A 24032-nucleotide genomic window follows, 5' to 3' on the forward strand; every position below is an offset into this window, starting at 1 on the left:
AGAACTGAACCTGCCTAAAGGAAGCAGAGGGAGGTATTCTGCACCATGAAGGCAAAGTAACTTCTGGAACTGCTAGATGTGCAGAGGCTGTGTGCCTTTTACATGGCATAGCTGTGTGGGCCACGGAGAGAAGGCAACCAATAGAAACATCTCCTCTCCACTCTGCTTGGAGCACTGTTCACCCAAAGGGACATATGGGCAGAACAGACCATGCTTATGCAGGGCATACAGTTCTATATGGCCTGTGCAAGGAACAGGAGGGAGGTTCTTGGTGTGCTCTCCTCAACCCTGCACTGCATGACTATGCTGAATTTGGTCCTAAATTTGAAAAAACAACAGCTCAATGGCAGCAATTCATTAATACGGAATAGAATGTAAAAGGTCCTCTTGGGTCCGTGCTTTCTTCTCTCCCTAATTTGTAATTCTATTCCTTCCTCTATTCCTCTCTCTGCTATTTTGTGATTTCTTACTAGATTTTAATTGTCCTCAGTTATAGATTTCTTATCTGTATGTAAAACACCATGACTGCCTATCATGCCAAATTAATAATTAATATAGTTTTATGGCTGAATGACTATGAGCAGATTTGAATACATATAAGAAAATACTTCGCCTCTTTGAAAATTTGGTCACATCTCTTATGCTGATACATAACACTGCACACACAAATCACTTGTAGGGCATGTTGGTGCCCCTTCCAAACCTGAAAACAAATGGTGCATTTATGTACGGAAAACCCATTTCTGTTTGATTTGTATATGTAAATTTTACTATGCGCACACAAAAGTGAAAATATTTGAAAATTATAAACTAACATAGAAATCATGTTTTGAAAATTTGTCTTTTAATGTGCTACATCATGATGAACAAAATTATCAGTGACATAATTTTAAAAATTCAGCTTTATCATCAAACATGGTTTACAGACTTAAGTAGGGTAAAGAAACAAAATAGGGTTACAGAATGAATATATACATTTATTTCTAAAATTGTACATAGTATAAAAAATGTAATTTAATTTTCTGACAAATATTTCAAGTTTCATAGTTATCACTTTGAAATACAAATGCCAAGGCATCCAGATCTATCTTGATCTTCTAGGCTTCATCCTCTAACTCCTAACAAAGAGAAAAGGTCACAGTGAGTACAATATTAACTGACTTGCCAGCTGAAGCACATTCATTCACAAGGTATTAGATTCACCTCATACCTATTCCTGTGCATGTGTGTGTGACTACAAAAATAAACAATGTGGCCTAATGTAGTCCATGCTCATCATACTTCTATCCTACTGATAGTGTTGATGTGCATAGTTGCTGTGCATCCTAGAAGTGGCTACATTACAGTGATAGATGGAGTCATTCTTGGTTTATCTACTTTATAGTGAGATTTTGAATTTGTTGTGTGTTCTGGGATTTTTGGACGAAAGGTTCTCTGTAAATGTCAGTTTATTTATTATCAATTGTTTTTATTCCCGCAGCACACACTAAAATGGAGGTGCATCATACCCTATATTTGAAACATGATTACAAACAAGCATTGTTTACACAAATGATAGAGGTTGTTTGACTAGCTGCAAAATATCTAAATATAAAACATAGATTTCTGGAATCTCACTTACCTGTAGCTCCTCACCCAGAATGCAGACATGTGACTTCTTAGTCCAGTAAAAGCTAAGTAAAGTTGCGATATTATTCATGCATTAAAGCGGGACAGCATGTTAGCCTCCATAATCCCACCATGAATAGTCATTCCTTCTGTGAAAGGAAGAAGACACAATTGACTGATGAGATACAAAGAGACAGCAGGACCAAACAAAGCAACCACTACATCATACTATTTTATCCCCAATGAGCCAGAGCATAGAGCACTATAGCTGTGTCATCTCTGTTCATGGCTTTGTATGAGTCCGAAAAGTACAAGAAAGGGACTTGAGGACTGGGCTTTACAGTGTGTTACATTTTCTCTATCATGATTTAATTAATGAGTAGTGGTTTGGATGAATGTATGAGTTATCAGCATATTTTACTGGCAAAAACACCCAGTATTTAAGGAACAATCACTTACCTCCACAACCCACGTGACACTTTCCTTTTCCAGGCAGCGTCCTCACTGATCGACCCACAGCTGTCCTGGAAGCATCACAAGCTTCCTCACAAACGTTAAGAATGCTGCTTCATTGCCTTCTGATATGTATGTTAGTTGAGAAAAGGTACATTGTGACTGAGTGAGGCCAAAAGTATATGATGGTATTGCAGTCTGGCAGGGTTTGTGAGATGCGTTGGTGGTTCGATTTCATGCACAGAGCTATCCATTTATGTGCTGTACTTGTGGCACTGCCAGACTATTTTTGCTTCTCTGGTGCAAAGCATAATGTTTCTGTTGAGGAACGTATGGAATCCATTTTGTTTAACAAATCATTTCTAACATAGCAGTGGTTTTCAACCTGTATCCGTGGCCCCTTGGGGCGAGGGGGTCCACAGACAATGTCTAAGGGGTTTGTGAAAGACTGTCATTACTAAAGAACAGTGGTTTTCAACCTATGGTCTGCGGACCATATGGACTGCGAGTTCACAGTCTATGTCTAAGATTTTCATAATTTTCACACCTCCATTTGAAAGTTTTTAGGGGTCCACAAATGAAAAACGGTTGAAAGCCACTGTAAAATATTATTCAAACATTACTGGTGGATTTGCAAACTGAGATCGTTACTGAGTAAGTTGTAAGGTATGAATAATACATTGAGGTTTCTATGTTACTAGATTAATCAGCAGATGTCAAACATTGTTTACTGGGAATATGAACATTGATTTTCCTGGCACAAAAATCATGGATGTCAGCGCAATTCAACAAAAGGCAGATAACAGTCCAAGCTTGTTCAAGTATATCCAACTGGAGGAATGGTTTGGACTTCATGGGTGGGATTTTCAAAAGTGCTCAGCATTGATCTAATTTTATTCCTACTGATATCAATGACAGCACATTTAGTCCAATGCTGAGTACTTTCACAAATCAAACACTAAGATAGTATATTACTCTATGGATTTGATTCTTTTCTCGCTTACCACCACTGTAACTCTACTCAATTCGGTATTCTAAAGTGGAAAATAAAGAGTAATTTAAGCACCCCTTCATCCATTCTGCATTTTTAACTTGGGTCACAGATACTTGTTCATAGCAGAATCTGACTTTTAAAAAATATATAAATATGATTTTGTAAATCTCAAAACATTCTGTATACAGTGTTGTCATAGCATTGTGGGTCCCAGGATATTAGAGAGACAAGGTGGGTGAAGTAATATCTTTCATTGAACCAACTTCTGTTGGCAAGAAGCACAAGCTTTCAAGTTACATAGAGCTAAAGAATAGCTCAAAAGCTTGTCTCTCTCACCAACAGAAGCTGGTCTCATAAAAGATATTACCTCACCCACCTTGTCTCTCTAAAACATTCTATAATCATTTGCATTTCAAGCTGAGATGCAGGATTTCAGAAAGTTCTGATTAAGTATTCATAGCAGTGTGTAGGTGGATGAACTCTCAGCACCCACAGTGTGGGTAATTAGTTTCAATAACTTTTCAGGGCTTCTTTTTTGCAGCCTAAGGAGTATTACGTTGGCTGAACTGTTACAAAGCTTATCTGTTTATCAGAAGCTTAAAATATCCTGAAATAATAAATCAAAAATACTTTAAAATTATTATCTGTTGTGGTGAACGGAATATTTTTCACTATTTTTAAAAAAAATAACATAGATCAGTTACAAAGAGTGTCCAAATAATAGAGAGAATATCTGTACAATGAGATAGTGTAATTAACGCTGGGTGGGAAACGGTTCTCACATCCTTTGAAAATTTCAGATTTGAAAACATTTTCTTGTTCTGCACAGGGATGAAACTGAGACCTTTCAAATGTTTTCACAGATGTGTGTGAGAGAAGGAGAATATCCCGGGGGGTCAGGGTGCTCATGTGGGATGTGGGAGATGCAGGTTCAAGTCCCTATTCCAAATCAGATAGAGTAGGGACTTGAACCTCAGTCTTCCACAATCCAGATGAATTCACAACTATTGGGGTTTGGCTATTCTGGGGATATTTGTCTCTCTCCCAGAAATGTGATCCTGGACCTGAGAAACCAGCCCTATCCTGTGAAAAATTTCAATTTCAATTACTTGATATCTTCCAATGAAAAAAAATTTCAGCAAAAAGGTCCCAGCCATCTCTAAACTGCAATGCCATTATTAACCAAATCCCATTACTGAGAAGGATAAACAAATAGTGATATTTGCGAGAATAGTCTAGACAGATGATCAAGAGGACTCCCTAGCCCCAATGCACCAAACACTTAAGCACAGTGTTATTAGGTGGCACTGGCCCTTTAACATGGAAGAAGCCAGTACGCCTGTGACTGATGAGCTAACCCCAGTTGGGTTTAAGAGAAGGCACCTGGCACTACAGGGAAGAAGATTTGCTGAGTCAGGAAAGGGCCAGAGAGAGCAGGCCTAGGACTCTCAATGACTGAGACAGGGTGCAGAGAGCCAAAAGTTCTGCAGAAGCTCCCTGGGAATGGGGAGATGGGCCAAAAACCAACAGCCTGGGTAGCGGGAGGAGGAGATTCTGGAGCAAGAGAAAAGCCCAGGGGAACATCCCAGTCTGGTAGAAGTGGAAGAGAACTGGCATAAGTATCTCCCTTAACTCTTAAACTGTTTTCCATGGCTGGACTATCCTGTGGTTTGATAAACTATTTAATCATTGGACTAAACTTTTCACAGCAAGGATTTATTTTATATGAGGGCAGAGCCTAGCAGATTGAGATCGCTAATGTAATACAAATAATTAAATAACAGAAGACATCTGTAACTCGGTGAATGGAATTACTAGGACTGTATATTCTAACATATAATGTGCTTTAAATTGTTTGTGAAGTGTTTTTAAACATTTATTTCTTGGGATTTATAAAACCAAACCCTTGCATGACTGCAATGATCACGTTTTACGTAATAAACTATTTATAAATGTTCCCTTAAAGTATTAATTATTAATAGATTTTCATCTTTTTTATTGATTTTCATAAAGAAACAGAGTGACAAGTACAAAAAAGTAAGAAATTTGAAGAAAATAGATGTTTTAATGAGTGGTTATGAATTGTAATAGAATCCTTGAGGTCAATAGGTAGATTTTAACCACTTATAACACTTTTTAGTGACATGCTCCTCCTAAAGTGCCTATAACCACTTACAATGCATGCTATTCATGTTTCTAAGATGCCTATAACATCTGCAAATAATTTTTTAACCATTTATAAGGTGTTAATAATGAACCCTTAATGTAAGTGTGACCACTGCATATGTCAACTAGTCTTTACTAAATGCCAGATGTGGACAGCATCTTTTCTGCACATTGTAATGTTCTATTTGTTTTAGAAGGCCCTAGATCAGCTAAAACAGCTGGAAATAGAACAGGTAAGGATATTCTGACAAATTCCAGAAGTTTCTGGATCACCTATTCCCCTACGGGATCCTTCTGAAGTTTATTTTCTTAACAGCAAGAAAATCTGATAAAAACAGATTATGGAATGAACTATATTATTCGTCAGACTGAAGACAACAAGACAGACTGATACAAAACTATTTTGAAAAATTGTTAAAAATAACCAACTATAAGATATCAGAGTAAGAATTCAAATGTAAGTGACCAGAAGTTGTATACAACATTTAAAAACTATGGGGAAAAGGCACATAGTCTGCCCAGTCTTACAACACTCCATCAGTGTAACAGAGGGAAGAATTTGACCTTATTCGTTAAAACTTCATTGACTTCTGTGGTTCAGGATGAGGGCCCAATAGTGTATGCCTCTTGTCAGTCTATCACACTACCCTCCTCAGGCTTGAACTCTTATTCATTTCTGCTACTCGGTTTCTCTACTAAAGGGTCTCTCCCTGGTAGTCCAAATCCTGCCCTTTTATCACAGCTTTTCAATGGACCCTGCTCCAATCCCAGTGGCTGCTCTCTCTTTCCTGGACTCCTGCCAGACTTCCCCACTCACGAGGGGATTCCAGGGCCAACTCTCTCCCTAGGCTTTGTCCTCACAACTTCTCTAGTCCCTTTCTACTGGCAACCTTTTTCTACTCTCAAATTGCTGCCTTTATAATGCAGAAGAGTTCCAGAGGGGTGGCCGCGTTAGTCTGTATACAGCAAAAACAACGAGAGTTCTGTAGCACTTTAAAGACTAACAAATTTAATTTCAGCAGGCATAAGCTTTCGTGGGCTTCATATATATATGTTGCCTCCTATATATGTTGCCAATATTTGCTGTATTATTTCTACCAACTGCATCTGAGGAAGTGGGCTGAAGCCCACGAAAGCTTATGACTGCTGAAATTAAATTTGTTAGTCTTTAAAGTGCTACAGAACTCCCATTGTTTTTGCCTTTATAATCACTACTGAGCTCCTCTCCCAGCTGGGCTTCATCTCTAATTAAGCCATTCCACCCTCCAGATAACATAATTGGCCTCTCAAGCCCTCATTAATCTTGTCAAGGTCTGTGTAGGGTACAAACCCGATCAAATTGTTTTGTTGGGCTGGGTAAAAGTCAGTATCAGAACAGTGACTAGAATTTAGGAATTTTTGGATTCCCACCTACATTTTGACTGGTAGACGATGCTTTTTCTAAGACTGCCTGTAAGTCAGCTTCATACATTCCTTTATAAAGAGAGCAATAACTTTATAGGTTCCCAACTTCTTAGGCATAAGTTAGCACTTTTCCCAGAAACCTCAACTCAGAATGAATAATTACAGCACCTTGTGGAGCCGGTCTGTAGAGTGCACTAAATTTGCATAGGCTGTGAAATATCCAACAACTTTAGAACACTGACACTAAAGCTTTGGTCTTCACATGATGCCAAGAGGATTGCAACACTTAAACCACTTACTGAGAGAGAAAATTTGGAAATCCATGTGAGAGAGTGACCTCAGTAGATGCAAAAATGATATTAATAAAATTATTATAACTTTTTGGTTGTTGCAAACTTGTTTGCAGCTTCACTGTACATTGAAAAATGTTAATATCTGAACATACAAGTACATTATAGCCAGGAAGCTTAAACATATAATAATAGCTACTTAGTTATGTCAGAAAATGTTCAGGGTGGTTAAAGAAATTTCAGAAGGTTTCTGCTCTATCTCCCAAGGACAACCAAACTTCAAGAAGCTCACCTCCTTGGCCATACACCATGTTTGTGACCCCTAGAAATTTCAGCAGACAGCTGCATTTTAAACTTGACCTTGTTTTAACTTTATGCCATTTTCCTTTCTGCTATGTTTAAAAAGTGTATTGGTTACTGAAATTTGTGTTATATTTTAAATATTTAATAGAAGTTTAATTGCTATAACAAACAATTGTAACTCTTAGGAACATGGGATCAAGAAACACCAACAGTCTAAAACATTCATGATTTAGAAAAAGGAATGCAGGATTGTGTTATCAGAGTAATAAATACAGAGGTAAAGTAGGCCTGTACTTCCCTCCCCACACTACCTGTTTTTCTTTTCAAAGAAAAACCTGAGTTTAAACCCTCATTAAGAATATTCGTACTGAAATTGATTTATTTTGTAAACAGACTGAAGTCTTCATTCTTTATATTTGGAGAACATTTATGATGGGAAAAGTTTTACAAAAGATATTACTTTCAACTCATGTTTCCAATGAAGGTAAAAGCCTTTGTGTTTCTCAAATGCTTAGGACAGCATAAGGAAATATTTTGCATTTGCATTGAAACCTACACATAACAACTGCCTCATATAATTGTTATATCAATAGTACAATGTTTGGTGTATCATTATGGCAAGGTCAATCGATGCTAAATTAATTACCAACATAAGAAGCCACATAAGTATAGAATATTTTTGTTAATAGGGAATTATTAATTACTCAAACTGCTCAAACAAACCTCTCCAAACTCATAAAGACAAGAATCACCTCTCCAAAGACTGATAAAAAGAAAAGACAATACATTTTGATGACCATTTAAGATTAAAGACACTCTTTAAGAATTTAATTTAAAAAGACTATTTTGAGAGCTAACTTTTATAAAGAGAACAGGAGTGTTTGGACTGAATAAAAGAAAGAGTTAAAACTCTAAACTTAAAGATGTTCTCCTGCCACAAAAATAAAGGAAATATAACTATCAAGAAATAAATACAACCCTAATGCATAGGCATATTAATAAACTATGAATTCATAGGATGAAGAGGCTACCCATAAAGGCATGGAGACAATGAAAGAGTGACAGCCACCAGGCTTGAATATAAACAAGCCTGAAAGAGGTGTGTTTTCCTATAATTTCATGGAAACCAGAAGAAGCAGCATATAAAAAAACTCAGAAGTGAGCACCTTCACACACCTCTTAGCACATCTGTCCACTTCATTGTTGTACCTGAAAAGCTGGTTTGATTCCCACTTCATAACATGTTCTACTAGCAGTTACAACAACATTTTAACGTCACATATTATGGTAGCATATACAGTCCAACAGGATATTAATGTTTAGCAGATCAAGACTTAAAAAATACCAAACAAGGCGTACTTTGTACAGAACATATAATGATATGACATTAGTGAATATAGGGCTTTGGGGGTGTTTTTTTCAGACACAGGGTGTCACAAACATTAAAACCATTGCTGTCTTTTTTGTCATCGTCTTTCCCTCTTCCTTGAGTAATGGACCTATCCCCGTCCTTGGTCTTCCTCTTGCTTCTCACACATTTGTAAAATGTTTTCTTTATTTTGTACATACATGCTTGTGTTGGTTTAGATATATATATATATCCTTCATGATCTGACTGGTTTCCACGTTGTGTATAACTCTGGTTTTGAGTTTCAGGTCAATGAAGATCTCCTGGTCTCTTACCATCCTTCCTATCTTTCCCATACATTTGGAGAGTTTGCTCTTTTGCCCTTAATCATATGTCTCTAAAAACTGCCAAGTCTCCTGAATTCCCTTAGACTTGCTTCCCACATGATCTTACCTACCAATTCTAAAGTTTGCTAAAATTTGAAGTCCATTGTCTTTATTCTGCTGTTTTCCCTCCTACCATTCTCAGAATCATAAACTCTTATCATTTCATGATTACTTTCACCTACGCTGCCTTCCACCTACTTCTCTGAGAAAGTGGGCAGCCTTGATAATTCTGTATGTACTCAAGGCTACTTTTTTTTTCATAAAATGGGCAAGACCAAGGAGGCAGCATATTTGGCTAGCTTAAGGTCCTACTATTGCTACTATGAGAAAACAAGCACATCACTTGGAAATACTTAGTTTTACAAACTACTTTTGCCCACTCAGATGCAGTGATTAATAAAAGCAGTAATGCTCCAGTGTGTGTAGTGTATAGAAGATAACCACACCTCTCAGACGCTAGAAGCAGTTGGCTGTCAGCTCAGCCTCACTTTGCACCCAAGGTATGTGGCTGTAACCACTGCACCCCCTGGAATTCGTTTATTTTGTAGCTGTGTGCTGCAGTAATTTCCTCGAGCAGAAGGGAATGATGAGATTGTACTTGTCAAAAGCAAAGGGCTAGACTGTATCTAGCAATGACAAGGTGAAACAGAAGAAACAGGAAGGAGTAAAGATCCTATCCCCACCCTACCCTAAACTGTTGTGTTGGCTGCACAATGTTATAGCTGTAGCTGGCTGGAACCACTGGGTGGAGAATGAGCAGAACAGCAGATGAAGACATAGCATCTGTTACCTGTATTCATTGGTTGAATGGGAGTGAGGTAGTATGTGTAGGGCTGAGGTCCCCAAACTGTGGGGTATGCCCCTCAGGGGGGTCTGGAGGAACCTTTGGGGGTATGTGGCAGGGCACAGGCCAGCACCCATGCAGAGGGTGGGAGGAAGTGCCACCCAGCCTTGCTCTGCCTCGAGCTCTGCTCCGGTCCCGACCCCGCAGCCACAGACCTGGTCCCGGTCCCTTGCCCCAGTGCCTGGCCTTGGATCCCAGTCTCCCCGCCTCAGCTCCTGGCCTCGACTGCCAGTTGCAGTCTTGGCCCGAGCACCCAGCCATGGCTGCTCGGCTCCCGGCCCGGACCCCTCACCACAGCCCCTGCCCTGGCTGTGATCCCAGCCACAGTATCAGCTCCAACTCTAGTCTCCAGACCCCACTCCACTGCCACCCTCAGCCCCCAGCCCTGACTGCGGCCCCTGATCCCAGCCTCGGCCCCAGACCCCTACCACGGTCCCGCTCCCAGCCCGGGGCAGGGGTCATGGGTGCAGACAGGAGTAAGGGGGAGTGTGATGTAAAACGTTTAGGGACCATCTGTCCCATTTTGGCCAGGACAGTCCTCTTTTTAAGCCCTGTCCCTCACATCCTGACTTTTTTGGCAAAACTGGGCATTTGTCCTGTTTGCTCTTGCCAACTGATCAGTTTTGCCAAAAAAGTGGGGCATGCCTTTTGTGGGGCGCAGAGGAACATTTGGGGAGGGCAAGCAGCGACATCTGGGAGAAAGGGAAATAGGAGCCTCTCCATTATGCGCTGCCCCTCCAATCAGGGTGTCGTGTGCTCACTCTGCAGCAGTCAGGGCCCTAATTCAAACTCTTCTCCAGCCAAACCATGGAGCTGTGACTCGTGGGCCCTGAGCCCTACTGGACCGCCCAACTGGTAAGAGCCCGACCAGGTCCTGCTACATCTGCTTGTGCAGGGGCACAAAGGATGGCATGGCCTCCCCGGCAATCCCCTGAGTGGTCCCTGAAGCTCCCACCCCAGCCTCACGTACTCCCTACCCACCATCCTTCGTGTCCAGTCTCTGAGCCCTCTCCAGCCCCCACTCCCACCTCAACCAGCTTCTTTCCTTCCCCAGCCTGCTTCTGCCACCTCCTGGCAGGGGCGCCATTTAGGGAGGGTGGTAGGTGGGCACCTCTCCCATCCCTCCCAAGTTTCATATCACCAGCCAGGAGCAACCCCATCCCATCCCCGTTCCTCTCCCGCCTCCCCTGACCGGCCAGGAGCAACCCCCTCTCCTCACTGGCCAGGAGTGACCCCCACCATGTCCCCCGTTCCTCTCCCATTTCCCTTCACTGGCCAGGAGCTGCCCCCCATATCAAAATACGAAATGGTGGCCCTGCATGCCAGCCTTTCCCCACTTCCCCAGGGCTGTTCTCTGGAGTCTCTTTTGTCCCTCTCGCTACACGGAGCCTCCTTCCTGCCTCTCTGCTATGCCAGTCCCTAAGGTGGCATCACACTGCTAACTGGATCGTAGTCCAATACCTTCACCTCCTGGCTCCGAGCCCAAAAGTACTCACACTCACACCCTGCTTTGCTGCCCAGATCCCAGTCCATCCATTCCTCTTCCACCCTGCTCCCATCTCTGTTACTTGGCTCAACTGGGGTCACAGAGGAACATTCGTGGGGGCACAGAGACGAGTGGTAACGCCAGGCAGCTCGGGCCAGCCCTGCATGTCCCGTTTTCAGTTTATGGAAATGTGACCCTACGTATTTGACACCTTTTAAATGTGTGTTGGCAAATTATCTCTCCACCAGTACAACCAAAGAGTCCAGGGGGGATTGTGCCCATCGGAGAAACTGTGCCCCCCTCCATACACCACTCATTACTGTTGGCTATGTGCACACAAAGTATGATTGTATCCAAAGAACTCTTTATAGCACACGGCAGATCAGTGGTATCAGTACTGAGGTGTCAATGCTCTGAATTTTTAAGGGAGGATCCACCTTTAATATGTAGACTGAGGAATCTTCATTCACTTATATATAAAATTTTATTTGAAAACTCTGCAGTCTATATATTATGTGTTTGTGTGCACATATAATATCATATAATTATGAAGACTCTGATGTAATTTTACACTCAAAACCACCACTTCTTTTACCATCAGAACGAAAGCATAGTGAGGCATAATTAATGTTCTAGTTAACATTTTGTTTAAATGGTACAATTGCGTATATTACTTTAAAATAAAAGTACATTTATGTAGCAGAAATAAGGTTTAAAGTTAAACCTGGTTGTTTTTTAATTATTTCCAAATAAACAGACACATTTGGGGAAAATGTTCAGAGTATAACAGAAGTCTTTTTACAGTCTGAACACTGGAGCCTCTATTATTGGCATTATAATCATAAGAAATCTTCCTTTGTATTCCATCATTTGTAGTTAACATTGACTTTCAGTCGCTATTGTAGTAAGTACTTCTGACAAGGTAAAGTTGCTGCAGCTTGTTAACTGGTCCCAGCTGATCACAGCCTGCTCAGGGTAGAGCATAAAAGGAAGGGGAAAGTGGAACAAATGAGGAAGGATGTGTTTTCTCCCCTTCTGGCTGAATCAAATGTAGAGAGCCTCTGGGGAATTACTGGCCAGTGTTTTTCAGTTGACTTACTATGTTTTCATGATTGTTTGGTGGATAAAAAAATAAAGGCCAGTGAAAGGACCTTAGAAGGATGGAGGTGTGGAGCTTTATTTCCATTCCCTGGCTGATGAAACTGTCCTCCAGTTTACAGTACCATATAACATAAGTCACCTCTCAGGGTGATAGCTGCAGTACTACAAAAGTTTCTAAAATTGTAAAGTGGTGTTTTTTATTTTTATCTAGCGTACAATCTGTCTGTAAAGCAGCGGTTCTCAAACATAGTTAATGTACCACTCATGATGTGCAGAACACTTACTGGCAGTTGGCAGAGAGCTGGCTCTTTCTGTTTTCCATGCTTTCAACTGCCTCTACAGATAACTTGGCTCGTCATTGCAAAGCACAGCCCGGTGTTCTGAAAAACAGCTGGAAACAAGGAGGAGCCAGTCTAGTGCTCTCTATGGGCAGCTGCTTCTTGAAGCAGAGGAGAGAAAACAGGAGCCACTCTCAGAGGTAGAGCTGCCAGCAATGTCCAGGGGAATAAGAGAGATGGGAATGAGGCAGCTGATTAGCATGTCCTCAAGGTAAGCACAGGAAGAAGAGAGAACTAGGTAATCCAGGGGAGCAGAAGGTGCAGAGAAAAGGAGGACAAAGCAAAGGAAGAATTACTGAGACAATGGAGCAGAAGTAAGACAGAAGAGAAGAATGGGCAGGGGAATGTAAGGAGAGGATAGAGAAAAGGACATGAAAAGTAAAAGGTGAAAGGACAAAACACACTGCAATAAAGAGAACTCAATACATAGAGTATTTCCCCATGTAAACAACTGTTGCCACTGTGAATAAGAGGAAAGCTGGCCTGCACAATTGTGAGTAGGACACCGGATGGTCCAGAAGACATTATATATTAAGAAATGGTGCATACTATGAAAATGTTTGAGAACCACTCCTGCTTCAGAACACAGCAAACTATTCAACATTAGAATGGCTGACACATGCAGTAAATAATTCACTGATAAAATATGGCCAGTATTTCAGCAGTTAAAACACTTACAGGGTCTCCCCGACGTCCTTCTGGTCCTGTAGAACCAGGTTTCCCAACTTCTCCCTTTAAAATGAAAGGAGTGTTAAATACAAAACCCAGCCAAAACAAAAATAACCTTTCTGTGCAAAAAAAATAGTGAATTCTAATGGTAACACATTTTTAGATGTAATTTTATATCTTTTAACATGTTACTTTTAACATCCTTAATACAATAAAATTTCAGCAGCATTAATGTAACCATTTCAACAGGAACTCAGATAGCCTGACTCCTAAGAAATGCCTCGTCATTGTAGGAAGCTCACCATCTCCAAACCCCTTATCAAACAGATGTCTTTTGAAGACATGCTGAAACACAGAATGAAATATCAATTCAGTATTGTAGTCTCTACTTCATAAAGATTATGTACTTTACTCATCATACGTACCATTAACATATATAATCTGTCATTCAAACATGTAAGCACATTACTTAATAACAACATTACAACGTGTGTAATTATGTGAAGCTGTCCCCAGTAGAAATATATCACATAACTAAAAAATGTATGACACTTGTTAATGATATTATCCCATAGCTAGTTATAGTCACATGGATACTCAAGTGCAGTCTGAAACACATTTTACTGCCAAAAAATTGTTAAAAACAGCATTTCTTAATTCGAGGAATTATCAAGTGTCATCATTATGTTGCGGTTTATTACAACATTTAGTGTGAGGGGTGTTCATATTACTGATGATGAAACTCACAGGCTCCATTAATAGTAAAAACTAGCCTTTCGGTATTTTTTCCTTCAACTGAGGAAGTGGTCACTGTTTGCATTTACAATTAAAATGGTGAGAAGGTGTTTGACTAATACATTTTGCGCCCCAAAAAAAGAAAGACGCTAATTCAAAGACTCACACTATCAAATCACTGAAAGATAAAATTACCCAAGATCCTGCCTAGAGGGAGGTATCAAAATGATAATGGACAATGGAGCTCCACTAAATTTGATAAGGCTCCACACAAGAAGTAGAACTGAAAAGTGAATGATTAGACTGAAGGATTCGAAGCAGATGAAAGTTGGAAACATCAGCTTCAATATTTTCTGAAGTCTTTTAAGACTCATAGATTGAATGATCCTACCAAGAGCTACACACAGATCAAATGAGATAAGAGGGAACAAAGATCCAAGGTCAGAAACTAGGCTAGATCCAGAGAAGTGAAGTTTCACGACTGTGAAAGGATTCAAATAAAACAGAAAGCTGACAACAGTTCCATGAGAACTCCAAAGTTAGCTAAGAAAAGGGGGTTTGAAGAAGGACAAGGGATGATAATACAGTGTCGCAAGTGAGGGAAAAATGTGGCAAGCTGTGCAAGGATTTTAAAAGTATTGTGGAACTAACCAAACCAGTGGCCATTTTGAGTTTGTATCTCTGAAATGATTATAAAGAACTAAAGGACATTTTTGCCTTTTGAAGTTAGGCATTTTGCTCAAATATGCATCTACAAGTAAAACAAAAGCTTGAAAACTCTTAGATTTGCTTCTCAGAAAAGGCTAGCCTTGCCTTTTCTAAGCCAAATAATTTTGTGCTTAAAAGTGTTTAAACAGGGCTGCAGCAAAACCAGTTTATAACACAGTTTGGCCAGCCTATGTGGTTGGGGAATAAACTGTGTTCAACCCATGTTTAAAATCCAGGTTCAAGGATAATTCCAGTCAATTCTTGAACACTTTTATTAAACAAAGGTGTAGCCCATCTGAATCACGTTATAAACCGTGAGGGAGGATGATTGGCTTGTCACATCCGCACAATACCACCATACACATCACTTCACATTAGACCCCATAAAGTCTACGGAAAACACTGTGATTTTCTCTGGGAGGACTGATCTATCCTAAACCTTATACCAATCTCATGATCATGGTATTTTGGTTCCTAATCTACACAGCTGAGTATTGAAATAATCCTAATGGTTTCTTAGATAGAATGCATGCTTTCTTCTGTTTCTGTCTTTGAAACTGTAAGCACTTTGGGGGAGGGACTATCTTTATTTCTACGCTCTGTATAGTACCAAGCACCACATTATTATTAAAAAAACAAACCAACATCATCATCATCATCATTGCAGGTATGATTCCAGCTACCTGTAGCATTAAACTGGGTCCTGGTCTCATTGTTACTAAGAGTAGTCATCTGAAAATTGCTTCAAGGCACTTCAGAACTACAACACTATCAAGCAATGACCAAATCATGTTTTGACTCAAAACATGCATGTTATTCTTTATTAAAAACTTAGAGAAATAGAAAGTAAACAAGCAGTTCCAGAAATGAATGTACATAAATAAAATGTTTATACAATCAAAGGTATAATAAGTTGCTATAAATTTAAATTACAAAAGCTGGATATGAAGCAACACTTTCTTTCACATTCTTTCCCAGAACAAAATGGTTTAGGAAATTTTGAAAGAGAACAGAAAAGCTCCAGCAAAGACAGCCGGTTTTTTAATCCTCTGATTTTGAATACAATGGACCCAGAATGAAATAGTGTTTTATAACAAGCAGATGGTAAAGGCAAGCTGACAAAATGTTTGAAGCAGAAATAAGAGACTTCTGTTAACTATTATATTCTGAAGCAATTAAGGCGTAAACTCTTTCTCTCTCACTCAATAATAAATTAACTTTGTAAGTGACGGGAATAAATGAGACTTCCTGAACACAAGTATTACAAGAATATTCTACAAAAGGAGATGGAAAAAGTGGTGACTTGGGCTTGTCATACACTTATACTAGAATAGTTAATTAAAAAAAGAAAAGATCAATACATTTTAGTTTGAATGTATACATTTACAGTATTTATTGAATCATATGGTTTACTGTAAGAGTAAAGGCAGATTACATACTCTTTAAACCCATGTTTTTCAAAGGCAGACATTTCTTAAACAGGCCATAGGCACATATAAATTTGTTAGAAATTTTGTGGAAAACTCTGCTTCAAACAAAATTTTTAACTGGGACTCAACCCATCTTATCAGATACCAGTGACAAGAGAAAATTTTGAAATTGAATTTCATTTGGTTCTAATAAAATGGGAATTCTGGGATGCTGCATATTTGATTTTATCACCTATGTTGTCCTTGAGGCATGGAAACAGCTACTTCCCATACTACAATATACTGTGTGGTCCACATTCTCAAATGGAATTCCATATTGTATGCCAAGTATACGAAATCATCCTCCCCTGGTGAATTTATACAAATCAGAGTTGTGTGATTTTCCAGATATTGGTGAATAATCATGCACCAAAGGGATTTCCAAACCAAAGTCAGCTGCATGCAAAAATGCTGGAAATGAAACTGAATGGTGAATAAAAATGTGAAATGTTTCAATAGGATAGAAATCCAATACTCTATCAGTTGCTTAAGCATGAAGTAATTTCTTAATAAACTATCACAAGAATCTATTCTAACTTCACCCAGTTTGTTCTGCTAGTGCATTTTCTAAAGGTGCAAAAAAATAAAAAAAAAAAAAAACTAAACCAAATATGCATATCACAGTTCTGATCCTAAAAACTTGCCAATATAACCTAACACTTAGTAGTTAAGATTACCTGAGCATCTTCATTATTCCCTTGTATTTCCTCCCTATAACTTTTAAAGGAAATACTTTGAACAGTGCAAATATTGAGGTTATTTAACTGCAAATATTTAATTATTAAAGGCAAGTTTCAAGTTTTCAAAGCCACCACTGCACATGTATTCTCCTTGCCAATATATTCTTAAATTGTATGAAAGCAACTCATTTTTAAGACCACCAATACCATTGTAGATAACTGAAGTTCAATGAACTTGTCGATATTGAAAGAGTTATTTTATAGAACTGAACTATTAAGTAATTTATTTGAGACAAATTACATTATTATATCAGACACTGAAAAACAGCTTGTATATTGCATTAAAAATTGAAATTCCTAAGATTTTTTTTATTTCATCTCAGAGTAATGGGAAAACAATAGTCTAATGACCTCAACCACAGTTCCCAATATGAAGATCAGACTGTGTTCCTTGTACCCTCTGCCACTAGTAGGCACATATACATTTGGCTAAGTATGTGAAGAATTGGGAGCTCTACATTATAAGATGTGCTGAAGTAGTTCTCTCAACTGTTTCCCATGAAACCTGCTAATTCCCATGCACTACCCACATGTGGAAGTGGATTCTTGGCATTAACTTAGTTAAACATGAGCCATACTGCAGGTTTAGGGGCAGATTGTGCCCTCAAATTTGCACACAGTGCTGCAGGCCATTTTTTCCTCTTTCAAGAGCCATCGTAATAATCAACTCCTTATCATTTACCTGTATTGGAAAGAATGCTGTGCAGAATATATATGTATATCAGATATTTTAAATGATTCACAGAGCTAGAGGAATACATATGGAAGAGCGAAGAATCAGATTAGTCATAAGCAGCCTTTGATAATCATTAATAATACATTCCCAAAATAGCTCTTCAGCAATTGGGCCCTGATCCAAAGCCCATTGACATCCCAGTGGCTTCAACTAATATCTAACACAACTAGTAGACACAATTTTTATTTCCAGTCATTACCCAGAAAACACATGCCAGAAATAACAAGACCAACAGCAATGTTACGTAAGGCTTTGGCAAGTTAGGAACAGTTCACAAATAAAACACCTAAATACAATTTATTGAATGAATATGTAAATACCTTGAAACCAGGGCTTCCAGGTAATCCATCCTTCCCATTTTGCCCAGGTTCCCCCTGTAGCAACAGGTAAAATGACACTATTAGTTGTATTAACAAAATAAAATTAAAAGGCAAAATTGTCTTTACAGAACTTACAAATCGCCCGGGCATTCCTGGAAAACCTGGATCACCTTTTTCCCCTTTAGCACCCTGAAAAAATATAAAGAACAGAAAAAAATAAAGGAAAATGATGTTTAAATAGTATCCCAAAACTCAATTACACATGATTTCAGAACAAATTAATCCGTAATTCACACAATGTTGTTTGCTTTCATTTCTATGAAAATTCACAGTGGGATTTTCTATGTATGAAAGACCATGAACCCTATGCTGCAAAAGCCCGTTATTAGTATTGAAGTGTAAAATGTGAAACACAGAAATCAAGCAACATCTCTGCTTCAAATTGCTGAGAATTCAGACGCACAAAAATCTGAAAAAAATAAGTGTAATTTAGAATATATTTGCTTCTTTTACATACGTGTGTGTTTGTGTATGTGTGTGTGTGTGTGTGTGTGTGTATGTGGTGACTGAATTATATTGACAGACTAGAATTTGTTATCTTGAAGAAGAGGTATCTGAATTCTAGAAGGTATATGAATGAAGAGAATGTGAGCACCTGACATACTGGGGCAGAGATATTATTCTAAGCATTGATTTCAGTGGAAGTTTGCCTGAGAAAGGACTGCAGGATTCAAACCTATATAAATAAAGACATTTTAAAAGATGAACAAATCAGTAAAATGCAGGCCCTTCCTTTTATGATATTTAATTAACACTTGCCTTTTTTCCATAAATTCCTGGTGGTCCTTGATCTCCCTTAGGACCCCTTGCACCCTACAACAAAATAAGACGAAAAGATTATTTTGCTTTTAGAATTTGAGCTAACTAATTATATATGCTACAAACATAATGTGTTCCAACTCACTGTTTGCTTAAACAAACAGAGCTGGACGAAAAGGGTGAATCCTTTAAACATGAACATTTTCATGGAAAGAGATTTTAAGAAAAATTCTGTTTCAGGAGAACCGAAACAGAACTAGTCAAGTCTGTAATAGATTCAGCAAAACATTTTGGTCTACCAAAAGTAACATTTTCTGACAAAACTAAGAAATAAATAGCACATATATAAATGGGTATATGACTATCTGAAAAACAGTCTGATGAGTTCAGAATGATTCTTGAGAGCAAACTAGATGTGACTTCAAAGTGGCAAACTATGCAAACAAAGGGCACAATTGTACATGATAGTGAGCATCTTCCAAGATGTACTGATGTCCTATGAAGTACAACATGCTTAGCGCCCCAGGGGAGATGTTCAAAAACTAATATTTGCCTTTGTTTCCAATGGGAGCAAATGGGCATTGAGCACTTTTGAAAATCAGGACACTTAATCTAGGTTTTAAATGGAAGTTTAAAATCTTTGAACAATTGTTTGTGCTGCACTCTTGAAATCTGGCCTGAAAGGTTTAAAATAGACATTAGGAGGAGCTTTAAGGAGTAAGATCAATTGAGGAATTAAACACACTAGCAAGGGATGTGGTTGAGTGATCTTCACTGTAGAACATGTTAAATAAGACCTTCAAGGAATTAATGCAAGAAAGTCCTTCAAAATGCTGGGAGTCAAACTGAATGACCTGAAGAAATTGAGTATAATCCATGATTCCATGATTTTGACACTATTTGCAATGAAGAGGATTCTAAGTTTTACTACAATCAAAATTCAAAGTAGGTCATATACAGCCTGATCCAAAGCCCATAGCAATAAAGCATTACCAGTACTAGTCTCACCTCATATCTGCATTTACAGATACACTTAAAAATTACACCTATATCTATGAAAGGAAGTTATGGAATAATTCAAGGTGGATGAATATTTTATAAGAAGCTTTCGATTTCAACCTTTGATGCTGGTATCCCATGTAATCCAGGAAAACCAGGATATCCACGTTCACCCTAAAACAACAAATATATTAAAAATATGTACATATAAAATAAAACAACATTTTCATAACCCAGGTGATTAACAAATCATGGAAAGACTTAAAACGAAATAACCTGATCCAAACCCACTCAAGTAAATGGAACAATTCCCACTGGCTTCCCAGGACTTTGGAGAACACCCACTCTGAACAACATGAGCTAGTGGTTCCAATGTCATGCGTATTTGGTAATTTTTTTTTTTAGTATTGCCACATTAGTTCTCGTCTCAAGGCCCACTTGTACTACAATGTCTACATCAGCTAAAATAGCTAAAAGTTCACTTTTCTTTATGTAATTACAACACTGAAATTATATATTGTACATGTGCATATATATAGAGAGAGATATATAGATATAGATACATACACACACACACACACAACCAAAAAATACGTTTATAACAATTGTATATACTTCCATCACCCTTTGTATGTTGCTCATCATCAGTTTACGCTCACAAACAGGTCAATCTCAACCCCTAAGAATGGTTAGAATCCTACGCTCATTTCTGTCCATCGCTGCTCCTTGGGGAGGGATGATTTCATACATACACACACACCCCACCTTGACACTATCCAGGACCCAAGCTGTTCATTTCTCTACTGATCTCATCAATACCCACGTTCTAGTAAATAGGGCAAGCATTTGTGAGCACTTACAGTATTAGAGACAAAAGCAATAAACATATAGGCAGTTAAAATAAGCAGTTCCCTTTTTTTGGAAAATACATCTTGATAAAAGCAATTGGCAATAAAATTTAAGTCGTCCACGTTTCTATGGGAATGCTTCATGAGCTTAGTTTTGTTTATGAGTTTACCTTCCTATTGCCATTGCAACTGACTGATGTCAGGATTCCCAAAACTTTTGCTATTGATACTGGAGACGTTTATTTGATTATTATTTTCAAGCTCACTTGAACTATTCCAACAGAGGCTAAAATGTATCTCATTGCCACTTGACCTTAAAAAGCTAGAGAAAGATACTTCAGTAGATAGATTTTATTTTAATCAAGCAATAGAGCATTTGAACATTTACTTTCATTGTCTGTCAGTTACCATGGCTTGTCTCTACTTAAATCAACTAACTTTCAATTTAACAACACATTTACATTAATTTCAGACAACAGAGGTGAAAATTAGAATAAATTATGCTGCCCAGTAAGTTATTTTATATACTGTTTCAAATGTAAGATAAGAAGGTATGAACAGTGGGCCTGAACTGGAGAGATTTTTGGCACTTCCTGAAAGGTATTACAACCATTCAGAACCATGCAAGATAATACAGTTACTTACCGTACTATACCTGTGGTTCTTCGAGATGTAGTCAGTATGGCTCCGTAGGTGTGAATATGCCTCCTACGTCTGAGACTGGATTCTTTTTGCTAGCAGTGTCCATCGGAGCTGTGCATGCTCCTCAAGTTCCCATGTGAGGACATAAGGAATGGGGACAGCCAGACACCCACTCATTTCTCCCACTATTCAAAGCCCATGTAGCTGAGGATTTCGAAAAGCAGGAAGAGAGGATGCATCGTGGGTTTCACACTGACTACAACATCTTGAAAAAACACAATTATTGTAGGATATTCTTCAAATATATATCCATATGAATCCCACTGTAGGTGACTGGCAAGGATTATCTTCTCTTAGATGGAGAATATGAGGAGTATCAGATGTGTTAAATTAAGATTGAAGTACTGCTCTTCCAAAATTAGTATCTTCCCTGATTGACACATCAAATGCCTGCCACCATGGGTCAGAGAGTTACTCCATGTGGCTGTCTTACAGATCTCTGAGATGAGCACGTTTTTGAAGCAGGCCATCAAGGTTGCCTGTGCTCTGGTGGAGGGTGCCTTGATTTTTGGAAAGAGATGCTCACCAACCAGCTGGTAACATGCACTGTGTAATCCACTTGGAGAGTCTCTGTGAAGAGATCACCTGACCTTTTGATACATCTGATCAGAACGCAAAGATACTGGAAGAGAGCTGGAAAGGTTTAGTCCTGTCTCGGTAGTAGAGTAGCACTCTGGAAAATCTTCCACAATGTGAATTTTCCTTTTTCCTAGAGAAGAGTGAGGTTTCAGAAAGCATACCATTAAGGTAATTGACTAACTGAGGTGGAATTCATAGATTTTCTGGAGAATGAATTTTGGGTGTGGTCTCATCACCACCTTGTCCTTGTGAAATGACATATGTGGTGGTCCAGCCACTGGATGTTGCTGACTCCGTTCCAAGGTAATGACAACAAAGACAACCATTTTGACTGTAAGGCGGTACAATGAACACTCTGATAGAGGTTTGAAAAGACTCTCTCTGAGATATAAGAGGACCACACTGAGGTCCCAGGTGACAGTCAGGTCTCTAACCAAAGGGCAGGCATGAATGAGGCCCTTGATGAATCTCAATACTGCAGGTTATGAAAAACAGAATGTGACTAAACTGGCACATGATGCACTGATATTGCTGTCAAGTGGACTTTCAAAGAGCTAAACGCCTGTCCTGACTGTTTCAGAAGCAGCATACAGTCCAGGATCATTGGGATCATGGCTTCAGTTGGATTCATATTGTTTTGAGCCACCCATAAAGAAAATATTTTCATTTTGCAGAGAAAGTCCTGTTAGTAGAAGCTTTACTGATTTGCATAAGAATTCCTTTCACCTATCTTGATCACTCTTTTTTAGTGACACTCATCCATGCAGCATCAGTATATCCGACCCTGGTTCCAAGACCATATGTCTCGTCAAGAAGGAAAGTGAATGGGAGGTTTACTGGACATCTGGAGTCAGTCTGATGGCCAAAATTGTCTTGGCCAGTATGGTGCTATCATGATAACAGTAGTCTTGTCCCATCTGATCTTGGATATTATCATGATCATTAGGAAGATTGGTGAAGGTGAAAAGGAAACCTCAAGATCATCGGAGGAAAATGTATCTGGCAGATACCCCAGACTCACGCTGCTCCTAGAGCAAAAGGTTTTGCATTTGGTGTTCTCAGCTGTGGTGAATAACTATATTGTACTAATTAGGATGAAATATATGGGCCAAAGGTGTCAATATAACCCAGTCACTACAATTAAACACCGTTAAACATGGTCTACGGTTTGGTACACAAATGTCTCATTTTCTCGTTTACTAGATCCTGTTTAATGTTGGACAATGACTAGGATATGCTAACACCTTTGGCCCATATATTCCACCTAAATTAATACAACAGGGCTATTGTCAGGGTCTCCCATTGCCTGTATATCAGATCCAGAATGGCTTTCTGCAGTGACCATTTCTGGTTGGTTATCATATTTCTGCTTTAAAAGTTTGTAAGGTTATTGTTGAGCCCTGGGAGATGCAGGGACAGTAGGTCACCCGGTGTTGGGGACACCATTGCCAGAACTCGATGGCTTTCAGGCAAAGTGGGGACGAATGAGTGCCTCTCTGTTTGTTGATACAGCGCATTGCGGCTGTGTTGTTTGCCAGAATCTGCACTACAGAGTTCTGTAGAACAGATAAAACACTGTCTAGGCCAGCCTGATGGCCCTCAGCACAATAGTGTTCATGTGCAACTTCAGAGAGTCTGGGGACCACTTTCCTTTCATTTGAAAGTGACTCCAACCTGAGTAACCCCAACCCGTCCATGATGCATCCATAATAAGCATCATTGCTGGGGATGGCATTGAGAATGACCCCTCTTTCAGGGATCCAGCCACCAGATGAGTTCTCTCAGGATAGAGGGCAGTACCATGACCAATTTTTTCATATGGGTTGGGATGGGGGGTACACCCTCATAAGCTAGTACTGTAATGAGCACAGATGAAGTCTGCCGCATAAGTAACACCAACATGTCTCCTACAAATACTAGACACATGTGAACCATTGTGGATTGCCTCACCTTATGTCATGTACTAAAAGGACCTGCATCTGTCTTC

General features: G+C 39.0%; 1 protein-coding gene across 3 annotated transcripts in view; it reads right to left on the reverse strand.

The window, feature by feature from the left end:
* Positions 1–24032, reverse strand: part of COL21A1 (collagen type XXI alpha 1 chain) — a 118688-nt gene that overhangs the window by 56689 nt on the left and 37967 nt on the right. For all 3 annotated transcript variants that reach the window (XM_067565488.1, XM_067565487.1, XM_067565486.1), the window contains 5 exons: positions 20037–20090; positions 18918–18971; positions 18234–18287; positions 18099–18152; positions 13400–13453 (listed from right to left, as the gene is read on the reverse strand). In XM_067565488.1, coding sequence (XP_067421589.1) covers positions 13400–13453; positions 18099–18152; positions 18234–18287; positions 18918–18971; positions 20037–20090 — 270 coding nt within the window. The remainder of the gene's footprint in view (positions 1–13399; positions 13454–18098; positions 18153–18233; positions 18288–18917; positions 18972–20036; positions 20091–24032) is intronic.

This window comes from Emydura macquarii, unplaced genomic scaffold (genome assembly GCF_026122565.2).
Source record: "Emydura macquarii macquarii isolate MOO-44397 ecotype Brisbane River unplaced genomic scaffold, CSIRO-AGI_Emac_v2 contig_2680, whole genome shotgun sequence".
Taxonomy (NCBI): domain Eukaryota; kingdom Metazoa; phylum Chordata; order Testudines; family Chelidae; genus Emydura; species Emydura macquarii.